The 15,730-nt window shown below is 46.3% G+C and overlaps 1 protein-coding gene across 2 annotated transcripts in view; it reads right to left on the bottom strand.

The window, feature by feature from the left end:
• Positions 1-919: 919 nt before the first annotated feature.
• Positions 920-15,730, bottom strand: part of PURG (purine rich element binding protein G) — a 38,950-nt gene continuing 24,139 nt past the window's right edge. Inside the window, exons 2-3 of one of the 2 annotated variants that reach the window (XM_044680880.1) lie at positions 4,288-4,375; positions 958-1,039 (exon numbers count right to left, since the gene is read on the bottom strand). In XM_044680880.1, the coding sequence (XP_044536815.1) occupies positions 4,301-4,375 (75 nt within the window). In that variant the 3' untranslated portion in view covers positions 958-1,039; positions 4,288-4,300. Of the gene's footprint in view, positions 1,040-4,287; positions 4,376-15,730 lie in introns of both variants that reach the window. The other variant, XM_044680881.1, reaches the window with a different exon arrangement.

The following is a 15,730-nucleotide window of genomic DNA, read 5'->3' as shown; positions in this document are numbered from 1 at the left end:
GAGATTAGAGTATGGTGGTACGGTGAAAGCTTTATTGTAGGAAAGAAGGGGCAAGGAGGGAAGGGAGGGAAGGAGCAGGAGAAATGGCTGCAGAGTCCCCTGGTGGGGGGAAATGGGCATGGTGGGGTGAGGGAGAGATCAGAGCCAGCAAAGATGACTGCGGAGTCTCCACCTGAGTGGAGAAAGGTACAATCTCTTATAGCAGGGGTCGGCAACTTATGGCTCTCGAGCCATATCTGGCTCTTTTGAGGGCCACATAGGGCTCTTTCTGCAGGAGCCATAAAGTCCATTTTTTTCAGGCGCTGTTACAGGAGCCGCACTGTGAGCTCTGTACGGCTCTCACGAAATTACATTTTTAAAAATGTGGTCTTTATGGCTCTCACGGCCAAAAAGTTTGCCGACCCCTGTCTTATAGGGTGGTTGTCAGGGATGAGGTAACCAGGATCACCTCTAAGGGGAGTGTGTAGAACCTCATCTCTGGGGGTGGGGGGAAGTTCCCAGGCTGATGATCAGTCATGCAGGAGGTCATTTGTCCAGGCCTGACAAATCCTGGTGTTCTTCCAGGTTTTGTTGGGACAGGTTATGGAGGGGGAGGCTGTTAGTTTCAGTAAGGATTGGGGGAAGGGAGTTTTGGTCCCATGATCTATTGCAGTTTTAATTGTTTGGAAGTTTTTCATTATGTCACTCATGGTTTCAGAGATTAGGGATTTGAGTTCATTCCTAGGGGCTGACCCCAAGGAGATGATTTTTTTCCTCTTTGGCTCATTGCCTCCATTTGGATTTGCTTCAGAAGAATCTCCTCAATAACTCATAGTATAGCATGTGTCTAGGCTTCCCTTTACGTAGAGAAATAAGGGATCCCCAGCCCCAGTATAAGCATTCAAGGTATCACATGCACATTAGGTATAGGACAGTCTTTATTTCTCTGCACAGAAGGTATAGCTGATACACCTGTGCTTCTGCTAAAGTCACCATCAACTGCTTTCGAGAGGAGGAATTCTTTTTTTCAATTCTTCCTGCATTCAGGGCAAAGAGAGTGCTGAAAAAATGAGAGAGAGTGAAACTGATCAGTGAACAGGTATTTCTCAGGATCTCCTGGCTGCGAGGCACTGGATGAGGCCCTGGAGAGACAAAGGCATCACAGGACACAATTCCTGCTTGTCAGGAGGTGACATTCTAATGAAAGATATAACAAGGATATATCTATATAGGGACACAGACATCCGTGCCCATATAAACATGTGTATGTATGCATATACACATATGTATTGACTAAAAATAAAGGGAACAAATAAAAATACATACAAAATAATTTACAACAGAGTCATGTTGGGAGTTGTGTACTAGCATTTGGGGAAGCCCCCCATAAAAAGTGTTTGTTCTAGGGTTAGAAGAGCCTCTTTGAGATGGACTGGGGAGGGAGGGAGTACATTGCCAAATATAGGGTCAGCCAAGGTAAAGGCACTGAGGTGGGAATGTCATGTCTGAGGAATAGAGTGAAGACCAACTGGGTAGGAGCACAGATTATTTATGGATGGATGGATGGATGGAAGGATGGATAAGTTGTATAGGGCTCTAAAGGTTAGAACAGTTGATGTTTTACCCTAGGGCAGAGATGGGCAAACTACAGCCCATGGGCCAAATGGGGGTGGGGGTGGGGGAGGCCTGAAATGTTCTATCTGGCTGCAGACATTATTCCTAATCTGACAAATACAAGAATAGGATACAATACAATGAAACTTCGAAAGAGTTGCCTTAGAAACAGACTGACAGATGAGCATTTCCTTTCCTTTGGCCCCTCTTTAAAAAGTTTGCTCATCACTGCCCTAGGGGAAACAGGGGACCACTAGAGTTTACTGAGCAGAAGGGTGACAGTAAAGTAGCAGGCTAGGCACTCAGCAGAGAGAGTGAGCAGGGAAGAAGTGAACAGGAAGGTTTTGGAGAAGCATCTGAAGATAGGGAGTCCTTTAGAAGAATATTCAGATTGCATTGATGCAGTGAGAGCCCAGAGACTGGATAACATACTCTATTTAGACTGTGCCCTGCTGCTGAAGTTCTGTGTGTGTGACTTCCTCCACCTCCATTCAGCAGCTGGTGAGGAGTGGAAGTCAAATGATGGTGATACTCTGAGGCAAGAAAGAAGGGGTGACAAGACCAGGACACAGGATTCCAGGGCTAAGGACAAGCTTGAAGTAGTTTTGATATAGGTTAAGACTGGAAAGAGTGGAAAGCCAAGGGCAGAGGGACTGAAGGCTTCACTGAGACTGAAAAGGAGCCAGGCACAGGAAGAGGAAGACATGAAACTCTGAGGAGATTAGACTCAGAGACAGGAATGTCAGAGATTTAATTAGAAAAAAGGGAACATTTCTCCAAAATGGTGAGATCCATTTTGTGTATGACTAAGGTGAGTGTGAAATCAATCATGAGATTTAAGAAGGTTGAAAGAGCCTAAGGGAGCACCAACATAGATGTCAGAATCTCCTAGTGGAAGGGCAGAGTTAAGAAGGAGGGGGAAATGGTGAGCCCAATACTGAGCTTTTTGAGAAAAGGAGAGAGAATGACCTGAAGGCTGGGATGGTATACAACAGCTGACTGGCATCATGTTGAAAAAGAACCCAGGGGATCTTATAGCTTGTGTGTGGTTATCTATCTATCNTATAAGAGACAGCTCTCTCTCTCTCTCTCTCTCTCTCTCTCTCTCTCTCTCTTTTTCTCTATCTATCTAATTCCTCTATCCATCCATCCATCCATCTATCTATCTATGTTCCAGGGAGGGACTCCCTTCAATGAGAGTCTACCATGCCTAATTTCAGCTAATCTTGGGGCTTCTCAGTAAGACCATCAGAGGGGATGCCTCTACTGCATGGGGTGGATAGGTAGGAGTACCACTGATGGTGGTGTTCCTTAGCTGCTTCCACAGGCTTCCCACCTCTCATCAGGTTGACTGGGAAACCCTAAACTTCCCTAATCTGTGTCATTATATTTACACTGAATTCAGATCTACCTCCCTTTTATTCTTAGGACTGCTCCTCTGGGGCCAAACAGAACAAATTAATCTCTTTTTTGCAGGAGAGTACTTCAAATTCTTAAAAGCTAATACATCTTTGATTGGATGGAGGAGGTGATTTTCTTGAGATTTCACAGGTAACAAACTACAGACCTGGGATTTGAATCAAAATCCTAGCACTGAACACTGAGCCTTCTCTCCAATATGCCATGTTCACTTATTTACTTATGGGTATCTACCCTCTCTTGGCCTTGGACACATGTGAATAAGTGGGAGTGAGTAGCAGTCCCAGGCCTCTTGCATTCTGTTGGGGTCCGAGTCGTCGCCCACCACCAAGGAAGTCCAGCAGACAATGCAATTAAGCAAGAAGGGTAGTTTATTGATCTGGCGCGCACCAGGGGAGCTCAGCCCAAGAGCCTGTGGCTCGTGAGTACAGGAGTTTTATACCCGCTGCTTATCAGCCTACGTGGCTCACAAGAGCATCTTGCAGTCAGGGTGTTGACACATCTATGTACTTTGTCAGGGGCCTGCTTGCCATGTCTTGCAATGATATGTTTTGCAAGGGTCAAGCGGCTCCCTGCCTTGGCCTCCCTCACATTCCAGAGACAAACACAAGCAACTTTGGTTTATTTGCTCTTTCTCTCAAGTGCCAACATTGAAAACTAGCTATTAAGGCCTCCTCTATTCTGTCTGTCAGCCTTCCCAAGGGTAAAGGGATGGTACTAATGAAAGAAAGCACCAAGATATCTTGGAACCTAAAAGAAATATTTCTTCTCCAAGACTAGCCTTGGGAGACAAGGAGCAGGTGGAACCTAGCTCTCTGACTCACACTCACATTATTCTTTTGGTGCCCCTGGAATTGTCTTAGGATTTGTTTTTGTTTTGGGCTATTTCCTTCCTTGTCATCTGCTCTGAAAACAAGTCCAGGGCCTTGTGACTTTACCCAATGATCATATAGTAAGCATCTATTCTGCAAGATCCTTTTGGATGAAGAATTACAGCATCACAAATTGGGAGCTGAAGAGTCACAGAGGCCATTTTCTCTAACTCCCCCATTTTTCCAGTTAGGAAACTGAGGCCCAGAGGAGTCAGGGAATTTGCCAAAGGCCACAGAGGTAGGAAGTGTCAGGGATGGGGTTGTAACCTACTAATCTGGTTAGAAACCCAAGGTATTTTTACCAAGTTGTACTCCTAGGGAAGCTATGCAAAGGAGAAAGCCAGAGATCTGGAGAGGCTAGAGGCGGGAGAGCTCATTTTTGAACTGGAAGTGGGCAGGGTACCTCATCCAGGGCTTCAGGAAGAAGCTGGGCTTTCCATGACATTCCCTCGAGTGCCACCTTCTCCACTGCTGGGTGCTGGGGATTCAGCCTAAAAGAAGAGGGCATTGATGGGTGTCCCATACATTTTAATCTGCCACTGGTCATGACCCATCCTTCTTCCTTCCTCTTGCCCTTAGGGGTAACCAAGGATTTAACCATCTGAATTTTTTTTTTAAAAGCTTGGGCCTTTTGGCTTCAATATTTCAACTCAGTTTCCTTCTGCAGAAGCTCAGTTCATTACTAGACCTGTGAATCCAAACCATTCTGTGAAATGAACTTATTCTAAGGAATGTTTTTGGGAGGCAAAAGAATGAAGCCTTCTGTGACTTTTGTAGGCCCATGGGGATATTCTAAAAGAAGGGTACTGCTTAGCTGTTGATAGCCCAGGGTCTCAGACAAATATGAGTACACTAGACAGACTGGCCCAGAGGAAATGAAGATTCCCTTCCTTTTAGCTCAGGGCCTGGGATTCCATGAGGCTAAGAAACTCTTGAGAAGGTAATGCTCAGTGTGTGGCCAGGGCTACTAAGGAGTACTCTGATACCAAGGACAACGTCATAGGGTTCAACCCCAGACACTTACCTGATTTTATTAGTAGAAATCCCACGAGAGAAGAGGCATCACCACCTGCTTTGCCTCTGGCCCCTAAGGATCAGGGCTCCTTCTCAACAGACTTGCAGCTAAGACGTTCCCTGTGGGCTGTCTCTCCTCTATTAGAATAGGAGCTCCTGGAGAGCAGGATCTTGTCTTTCTTTGCTATTTGAATCTCTAGATTCAGAGGGCCTTGCATATACTAAGTGTTTAATCAAAGCTTCATTTAGTCATTCAGTGTGTCAGGGAAGGGCCTTCAATTCATTTCTTCCTATCCATGTCTCTCTGACTTCATCCCACTATGCAGAGCTAAAATATTCTTGCTTTATGATATTCAGGCTAGATCCCTCACCAGAAGCATTCCAGAGAGGATGGAAACCCCTGGAATGCCAAGGGCCTGGGCTGAGCCCTCTGAATTGCCTGAGCTCATTTTGATACAGGATAGAACAGTATGGGGTGGGATCCTTGCCAAGAGGGATGTAATCAGCAATTGAAATCAAGGAAGGCTTCATATAGGACTTGGCCTTTAAAGGAAGAGTCCCAAGAGCTGACATTTCCTTGGGTCCTGGGTACACCATCTCAGCAAATCTTCCCAAAGGCTCTTGGGGAAGAACAGTTGCTATCACCATTTGACAAAGGAGAAAACTCCAGCTGAAAAAGGATCTCCCAGCTAAGTGTCTGAGGAAGGATGCAAACCCCCTAGCTCCTGGGCTGCACTGCCTTTGAGGAATTTACCAGGCAAAGATATCCTAGAAACAGGGAGTAGGTAGGTTAAGGCTCAGAGTGGGGAGAGCAGAGGGCCAAGATGTGACTTTCTTGAGGTGGCTTCCTCAGTTTTACACTGGAAATGGGTAGAAACAGGTATTCAATCTGGAGGAAGTTCTTCCAGTCTTCAGTTTCTGTTATCCTGTTCAGTCTCTTCCATTCAAGGCCCATTTGTGGATGGAGCCAGATGACCACTGAGTAAAACCCAGCCATTCTCTCTCCTTAAAACTTCAGTGGTAGTGATGATGCCTTTTCCTTTCATCTTGTCATCTCTGCAAATACCCTCCCCAATGGTATCCTCTCTTGGAGAGAAAGGGAACAAGCCCTTATTAAACCCTCCCTGCAGATTGGGCACTGGGCTAAGGGCTTCCCAAGCCTGGTCTTGAGCGCTCCTCCCCACAACTTGGGAGGCGGTTTGTGAAGATAGGATTAACTCTCCACTGCCCATTTTTAGATTTAATCACCAGAAGTGTATATGCTGGGTAGTTCAGTGGATAGAGAGCCAGGCCTGGAGATGGGAGGTCCTGCATTCAAATCTGACTTCAGACCCTTCCTAGCTGTGTGACCTTGGACAAGTTACTTTACCCCCAATGCCTACCTCTTACTGCTCTTTTGCCTTGGACCCTATACAGAATATCAATTTTAAGCTATAAGGTAAGGTTTAAAAAAAGTCATGTAAACCCAGATTGAATCACCTGCCAGCACTGAGATGGGGGAGGGAAGGGAGAGAGATAAGTTCAGTCATATAATTTAGGAAATTTGTTATGACATGTAATTGGTAATAAATATATGAATCCAATTGAGTATAAAAATGATATATTTTATATATGTACCTACAGACAACCACATATATAATATGTATGTCAGAGGCTCAGCAATTTTAGGTGTGCAAAACACTTGACTTCATTATTTCATTCGATTCCCGTATGGTGAGAAGGGGCAGCCATTAAGCCTGAGAACTATGGGGTATCGGATGTAGGACTTGAACCTGGGTCTTCCTGATACTGTCTGTGCTGGGTCTTTCTGCCTATCTGGCAGAACCCAAATGGAAAGCAAGGGGCAGCTGTGGCCCCCGGGAGAGAGAAAAAGGTCCTGGAGCAGCAGAAAGTTCAGAGATTTCCTCTCAGGATCACAGTGCCAGAGGGTTCTGTGTGTGGTGGGTGGCTGACTTGCCACTCTGTCTTCTTGGCTTGAGGGAAGGAGGAGGGGCAAGGGCCCTTGTGTCCAGGTGGTCCTGGTCAGTAGTTTCCTCCCTCTGGGCCTGGGCTTCTTTCAGGATCTCCCTCAAGCTGAGGGATGAGGGGTGGGTTACTAGGGTAGAGGTGGAGGAGAGCTCACAGCTGGGTCACCATCATCAGGGACAGATGAACAGGATAGTTCTGGACCCCAAAGTGCAGTCCATCTGTCTCCCGACTCCACCTTTTGTCTTCCAGACCAGCTAGGAATGCTCTCCTTCCTCCAGGCTTCCTTGAGGTTTCAGCCCAAATCCTTCCTGGATCTCCCTCAACTTCCCTTTGCTGTGGCATCTTGTTTGGACTCAGTTGTCTCCTGCATGTGTGGGGCAGGGGCTTTGAAGCGAAGGCCAGGGGCCCCAGGAGCTCCAACTCTTTTCATAACAATACTAAGACATTTTCATTTCCTGCATTTGGTGAGCCAGGCTAAGGGCTAAGGATACAAGAAGGGCAGAGGCCGGGTGGGGCCCTCGTGGATACACTGGGGGTCAGCTCAGAGGGAAGGCACTGGCACCAAGGGGGATCAGGATGTTGGCTGGGATCTGGAGGAAGTCAGGGAGCTTAGCAGGGAGATGAGGAGGGAGAGCATGCATCCCAGCCATGGGAGACAGTCAGGGAAAAGGCCCTGCATCTGGAAATGAAGGCTTTTCTGTGAGGAAGCCAGTGGGGATGGAGGTGGGGGTGTAAGAAACCTGGAAACATAAGGGGGGTGGAAGGTTATGGACTTTAAAAGCTGATAGGTGTAACCCACATAAACAAAAGCTCTTTTGGAGAGATCCTCCATAAACTCTTGAGTTAAGCAGGGGGGAACTGGAGGCCAAAGATGTTCTGCTAGTCCTGATGAAGGAGGAACCGGCAGTGCCTTGCTTCCTGGGTGACCGTGGCCCATGGCATCCCCTCTCAGTGATGCCTACCTGGTCTGTGCTAGAAAGTGAGGAGGGTGGGCTGGGTAGTGTCCAAAGTTTCTTCCAGCTCTAAGTCCTGATCTTTTGATGCTGACCAGGCATGATAGGAGCTTCTTACCACAGGCTTTTTGGATCAATGATGGGGATCCTTCTGGGCACAGCTGCCATCCTTGGTGGCAATACCTCTCGACTTGATGTGGCGAGATGATGACCTCTGATATAGGGAAGTCAATAAGTAGCTTAGGCTCCTGATCAGTTTTATAGTTTGAACATACTTTCATCACACGGCTTTAGGCTTTGGCATGTCCATTTTAGAGATGAGGAAACTGAATTTTGGAGTACTTAAATGTCCCAATTCTTTTTGGTTCCTCAAAGAATTTCCTTGGCTTCAGATCAGCAGGTTCTCAATTGCCCACAAAAGGCCCCCTTAATTGGATTAGTTTCATTTTAGTCCCAAAGCTGAATTTATCACACAATCTCATATATAGTGAGAGCATGAACAGTTTACTTTAAATAGCATTCATTGTGATCTCGAGAAAGCAGCAGAAGATAAACCACACTTTGTGTGGCCTGATGGTCAGTTGTCCTTCCCCATGCCATCCTCTCATCTAGGACCTGGCACAGTGTGGCATGAAGCCTTGTCTGCCTTGGCTTAGCACCTGGACAGAGGGGCTGTCCAGGCCATTTCCCTGTGGTCCTTCTCCTGGCTCAATTCTTCCTCCTTGTCCTGAAGCTCCCTAATCTTTTGGCAAGGACCCAAGGAAGGAGTACTTAAATATCTTAATTCTCTTTGGTTCCTCAAAGAATTTCCTTGGCTTCAGATCAGCAGACTGAGGATGCCCCTGAGCAGTCACTACTGTATGTTTAGTCAAATCCTGGCAAGGCAGCAGCAGGAAGGATGGAGATCATACACATCCCTAAATCTCCTTCTAAAGTGATCCTTGACAGAATCATGGCAGATCTCTGCTAGTTGGGAATCACTGGGACGGGGACTTGAACCCAGGTCTCCAGAGCCCATTGTCAGCATGCTAGACATTCTAGCCCCCTTGACCACTCCAGGCTTGGAACCCCACTCTTTGAGTGCAAGGTCCTGGAGAGGAGACTGTTTTACTTCCTCTGTGACTGCTCACAGAGATGCTATGGGACAGAGAGTTCTCAGGGAGTACTCTGCCCATTCTGGAGTTCTGAAACATGCACGTCTTGGAATCTCTTGGAGATTCATTCAGGTCAGTAATTGGAAATTGGTGAGTAACCAGGATTTGGGTGGGGGGGGCATGGATTTAAGTAGTCTTATGACAAGTCCTTTTCTTCTATGAGGAGTTGTATTATAAAATGAATAGCTGCTGCCTCCAGTCTGTCTACCTGAGGTGGTCCATCCCGTGGGCCAAGGGCCAAGGGCCAAGGCATGGCTGCCCAGAATAAGAATTTCTGTCTATCTCATGTCCAACTTGTTGAGAAGATGAATGATCATAATCAAAGATTTGAGTGGAAATTCTGAATAATCTCTTCTTTCATTGCCAGATTTTCTTTTAAAAAATGGTGCTATTGAAGAATTTTTTCAAGTTTGTGAATGGCCAAAGGACCAAGAGATTTGAGAGTTGAGGGTAGTGTGGGAAGAATGGATTCACCAAAGGGCTGAGATGGGGGTAGCCAGAGTGGAGGTGATGGTCTGGAAAAGAACTGAAGGGTAGAGGGACTGGTGGATATTCACAGGGCTAGGGGTTGTAAGGCAGAGGGAAAGCTAGAATGGTTAGGTAAAGGACAGAGGAGGAAGAAGCTAGGGGTAACCCTAGTTTGGATTTGACAAAGTGTGGTCTACAAGACAGAGATGAGGGACAGAAGGGCAGAACACAGTGTGATGTTAGACTGAAGAAAGTCAAGTGAAGTGGGAGCAGGGATGATAGTCTGGGAGGCAGAGAGAGAGAGAGAGAGAGAGAGAGAGAGAGAGAGAGAGAGAGAGAGGACACAAAGTTTGGGGTGGATAAGCACTAGTGTTGTGCAAAGCAGTGCCTGATTCTTGAAGGGGAATTGGGAGCAGTTTAAAGGTGTCATGTTTGTGGCTCTGGTTTAGAGGCTGAGGTGGGGGATATGTGCCTTGGGGCAGCTCTAATTACTAGGAAGTTTTTCCGTGTCTTGAGTCTAAAATTATGTCCATATCTTTCCCCACTCCTTCTTGGGCTGCCCTCTAAGGCTTAGCCAAAAGAGACTCATCTCCTTTTGATCTTATTATTAGAAGAAGCTCTGTGGTCCTGCTATACTCTTCACCGCCTAGCCTCTCAGTCCCTTTCTTCAGCTGGTTCCCACATGATGTGGGTGTCATTCCTTCCCCAATCTGGACTTCTTGGAGCATCAGCTCCTTCTCTCTAAAGTAAGGAGGATGGAGAAGACTTCTAAGGCCATTTCCCCTCTAACATTCTAAGACTCCCCATTGAAGTGTCCCCCTCTTACTGACATGATAGCTTTAAGGAGTGAGAAGAGAGAGGTAAAAGCACTTGGTAAGGAGTTACAGTGTGCCAGGCACTTGGCTAAATGCTAGGGATAGAGAATTCAGGCAAGCAAGTTAGACTCTACCCTCAGAGAGTTTACTTTCTAATGGACCTGAGAAGGGAAGGGAGGAGAGAGAAAGGTACCTGAATAGGTGCAAGGAGATGGAGATAATGATAATATTCATGTAGCACTTACTGTGTGTCAGGCACTGTGCCAAGTACTTTATTTCATTCAATCCTCACAATACCCTAGGACAGTGATGGGCAAACTTTTTAAAGAGGGGGCCAAAGGAAAGGAAATGCTCATCTGTCAGTCTGTTTAGAAACAGGCAACTCTTTGGAAGTTTAGTTTTAGGAGCTGATCCCTGTGCTTGGTAAACACTTTCCAGAAATCTCATTTGATCCTCATGACCACCCTGGGAATTAGGTGCTCTTCTTACCTTCATTTTATAGAATGGGGAAATTGAGGCAGGCAGTCTTCTGGAGTCCAGGCCCAGTGCTCTGTGAGCTGCACTATCCAGCTGCCAGGTCAGGGTATCTAGAAGAAGGCTAATGGACTAAGTAAATTGGAGGGTTGAGGGAAAGGGAGATCAAGGTGGCAAACAGCTGGTTGGATGAATGAAACAGTCTTTTAGTCTGTTTAGAAACACGCAACTCTTTGGAAGTTTCATTGTATTGGATCCTACTCAGTGTATTTGTCAGATTAGGAATAATGTCTTGTGGCTGGATAGAACATTTCAGGGGGCGCATCTGGCCTGTGGGGTGTAGTTTGCCCATCACTGTCCTAAGAGACAGGTGTTGGTATCCCCATTTTACGGATGAGGCAGAGGTTAAGTGACTTTTCCAGAGTCCCACAGCTAGTAAGTGCTTATGTAAGTGTAGTAATTAGCTAGTAAGGCTAGATTTTAACTCAGATCTTCCTGATTCCAGGGCTGGGGCTCTCTCCACAGCACCACCCTTTGAAGAATGAGCTACCCAGGCAGTAAAGTGAGCATGACTGAGGCAGGCCAGAGAATCATCCATTAGGAGAGCAGGGGTTCTGATGGAACGAGGCCTGAAAATGCTGCTACTTCCTGCCTTGGGCGGCAGCCTCCCATTATCTGGCATCTCAAACAAGGAACCCCCATCTCTGATGGGAACCTTGCTTGCAGGTGCCGTTCATTCATACACCCAGCTGTTTGCCACCTTGATCTCCCTCCCCCCTCAACCCTCCAATTTACTCGGTCCATTAGCCTTCTTCTAGTGGCTCTTTTGAGGGCCAGATAGGGCTCTTTCTGCAGGAGCCATAGAGTCCATTTTTTCAGGCGCTGTTACAGGAGCGGCACTGTGAGCACTGTACGGCTCTCACGAAATGACATTTTAAAAAGTGTGGCGTTTATGACTCTCATGGCCAAAAAGGTTGCCGACCCGTTCTAGAAGATACCCTGAACTGGCAGCTGGATAGTGCAGCTCACAGAGCACTGGGCCTGGACTCCAGAAGACTGCCTGCCTCAATTTCCCCATCTATAAAATGAAGATAAGAAGAGCACCTAATTCCCAGGGTGGTCATGAGGCTCAAATGAGATTTCTGGAAAGTGTTTACCAAGCACAGGGCTCAGCATGTGGTAAGCTCCTAAATGCTTGTTTCCTTCCCTCTCCACAGTCTACACGCCCTTTGAGTTGGTTCACTGCAGCCCTAATGCGCTAGGCTCCCTCCCACCCCATCCATCAGGCAGGCCCCCGCTCTGATGAGTAACCAGAGGGTGATGAACACTGCAGGCTCCGCAGGTAGGGCCAGCATCATTAGCCTGGCACCTGCCTGTCCTCAGCCCAGGAACCAGTCTCTAAAGCTGAGGGTTAATGTTGGATTTATGGAATGCACCAAAAAGACCTTAAAGGTCCCACTTACCTCATGCTTCAGCTCTCCAAAGGAGCCAGAGAAGGCAAAGAGTCTCTACAATTGTGTGGTCAAGGAATGAGAAGTATGGCTGATGAAGTGGGGCACGTCAGGCAGCCCACAGAGGAGCTGGGGAAGCCCTGGGACCCCCTTCTTCCTCCAGAAGAGGCTGTCAAAGTCCCTGGGTGGCCTGGCTTTGTCCCCGGCCCTTGTGGCCCTCTGGCAAGTACCTGGTGTTGGCACCATGGGATGATGCCATTCATACCCTCATGCTGGCTCACGAGATGGTGCTGGGAAGGAGACAGGAAGCCTTTCTCGCTAGAGAAAGAAGGGGGACATGCCCTCCCTGCCACTGAGTCACAATGAGCTGGATTTCTTGGCAAGTTCTGTCCCTCCATCCTGTGCTCCTTCTCCATTGCCCCCTCCCCTTTCCCAGAGAGAAGTGGGATTGTAAAGGAGTAACCTAGACCCGTTCTTTTGTTGGGTCTGAAACCTGTGGGTGGTACAGGCCCTTGAGGAAGGTGGAACCCACTGGAGAATAGTCTCTTGTCCACTTGTGAACTTCAACATGAGTCCTTTGTGGCATCCTTGGGTTCCATTCCTATTTTTTGATGTTCTGTTTGAGTGTTTTCATGGAAGCTGAGAGGCTTTTCCTTTTCCTTTGTTTGGAGAGGCCTACACAGGAGGAAATTCTGATTTCCCTGAGGGAAAGACTGAGTCAGGGAGCAAGGCATTTAGATACTCCTAGAAGGCTGAATCCAGCAGGCTTGAGCAGAGGGTTCACATTTAAAAGTGAATATTGGAGGTCAGAAATTCCACTAATTATAGTTGAGATGGGGATGCAGTCTTCCAGATACTTTCCTTGAAAGATGCTTTTATAAAAATATAAAATAAACGAATAACCCACATTGTTTGACTACACAGGTAAGCAAATTTATTGTAAGACAGGACAAATACTGTGAAGAACAAGAACAAGTAAATTTGGCTGACAGCAGGGGTAAATGATCCCATTTCAATTAGATACAAATCTGGATATAGAGACAGCGATCTATAGCAACGTAATTCCCCTCTCCCCTCCCCAAAGCAGCTCATGTGTTCTCCAATATCCCCTGGGAGCAGGCTTGATTTTGCATTAAAGTGACCACCTACAAGGCTCCTGCCAATCTCTGCTTGCCATCTTGCTAGGAGAATTATCTTCTATAGGTAAGGTACAATTTTTTATCAATCCTCCGACCTTCTATCATGGTGTATGTGTGCTTAAATGCGCTCTTGCACCCCTGCTCAATGCTGATAAAACAGAGGAAATAAAATGCCTTTAGGAGGGTGGAGATTAGACACTCTGCAGTTCTCATTTTTAAAAGCCTGAGGCAGAGAAATAAATCCATTGCGTCTCAGATCTCTTCTGTTTTGATGCAAGAGGGCAGGCTCTTACCAGTCACAGCTCCTCAGAGATCTGTTTGTGGTTCTTTTAGACAACGCTAAGGAAAGGACTAGAACACTTTGGGGATATGCTTTCCATGGATCTTCCTGACCAATTTTCTGCATTTCTGTTATATCTTGGCTGTATCTGGTGCATCACTTAAATGCCAGTCCTCATTTTGTTCTGAAGATCACTCGGAGGTCAGGCACAAATCATCCCACCATCCCCTGGCTTATCTGGGGACTACTGTGGAGGTTCTAGGCTTACAGTGTTCCTGCATGGGTGCTGCCACACCTAGACAGGCTGACCCTGTGGGTTTTTCTACACTGACACAAGATCTTCATGGGTCTTTCTCGGTTGTTTTTCTTGCTGTCTTTTAGACAGGTCAACTTGGGCATCCCTCATGACAAAGAGCAATCACCTTGTGTTGCTGTCCCAACAGAGGCCGCTTTGGGACAGGGTTCCTGCTGTTCCAAAGGCTTCCGATGTGCTCTTCTCTTCCCTAACTTGCTTCCCAACCTGAAGGATCACTGTCTCGAGATTCAGAGGGTAAACCAGCTTGCACCCTTAAGGCCAATCAGACTCAAGGACTTTGCAAAGGGCACATCCTGAAGTATTCCCAGGAAGAAGGAACTCAAACCTGGGCCAACCTCTTGCTGAGATCAAGGCCCTATCTTTATATTGGAGCTGAGCTGCTTTCTGAAAAAAGCAATCCAACCCTCTCCCAGATCTCTCTCTCTCTCTCTCTCTCTCTCTCTAACACACACACACACACACACACACACTCACACACATGCACACACCACTGTATTTGATTGTCAATGATACGCTGAAACAAATTCAAGTTTGTCATTTTGTTTTACATCATACAAACAGATAAATGAGAGAATTTTAAATTTCAAGCTCTGTTCAACAAGTATACAGTTAGCATCCACAAAAGCACCATTGGTTATGGAAGGAGTAAATAGCACCACAGAGTTTGAGGACCTAACTGTTCACAAGCATCACTGAAACACATGGACTAGGGGAATGGGGGCAGAACAACGTCTAGAGCCAAGTAAAAACAAGACAAGGCAACTGATGCATTTTCTATCCAGTACAACACAGTCACTGATCAAAGAGAACCTGGATTTATTGTATGTGAGAGCTGAGAACTGGCAACCTGGTCACTCAAGAAGAACCCCATGGGAGAGATGTCCCTTTCCAGAGGGGATGACTCAAGTGATTTCATTCCTCTTTGGAATGTCAGGTCCTATATTTACAGACTTTTTTCACAAAGTGTTTTCATATCTTCCCCACCCCCCACCCCCCACTTCTGCACTGCATTCAAAAGCTGAAATGTTTGGTGGGAAAACAAAAATGGAATAAAACAATTCCCTCTGGCCCAGGCTACTTCGGCATGGCAGACAAGGCCTGTGATTGGTGATCATGGCCAAACTCAATGTTAACAGACCCAATTGACTTGCCTTTTCTTGGGGAAAACTACAGGCAAAGTTGGAATGGGGGTATGATCAACTTTGGTTCCTTTCTCCTTTACAATTGAACACTAAGAGACCAGAGCCAGGTCACAGTTACTCTGCTGAGTTCCCTTCTTCTCCAGAAAGGCTGTGGGCATTTTATTCGGCTTAGAAACAGCGAGTTAAAGAAGGGTGTCGTATTTTAAAGAGAGTAATATAAATTAACAGTGGACGCTGACAACTTATACTTAATTTTATTGATAAAATTTCTGTCAAGAAATCTTGTATGAAGCCTTGACTTGGTACTTCTGTGCAGGCCAATTTCAACATACTTTAAGATTGGAACTGATATAAGATCATAGATTTTGAGTTGGAAGGGACCTTAAAGGGCACGTAAGCCACTCCCTTACTTAGCAGATGTGGAAACTGAGGCTTTGGGAGGTTCAGTGCCTTGCTTGAGGTCACAGCTCGTAAGTGGCAGCAACAGGATTCAAACTCTTAGTCCAAATCCTGGGCTTTTTTCCCCACTGTAGCATGTTGCCTCTATGAATACAGATGGGTATATATATATATATACATATATATATATATATATACTCCAGTCACAAAGGAAAATGTCACAAGGAATACATTTGCACACCAAGAGAGGAGTGACATGAATTCTGCATCTAC

Source organism: Gracilinanus agilis, chromosome 6, assembly GCF_016433145.1.
Source record: "Gracilinanus agilis isolate LMUSP501 chromosome 6, AgileGrace, whole genome shotgun sequence".
NCBI lineage: Eukaryota > Metazoa > Chordata > Mammalia > Didelphimorphia > Didelphidae > Gracilinanus > Gracilinanus agilis.
The sequence above is the reverse complement of the archived record's forward strand: the minus strand, read 5'-3'. Positions and strand labels throughout refer to the sequence as shown.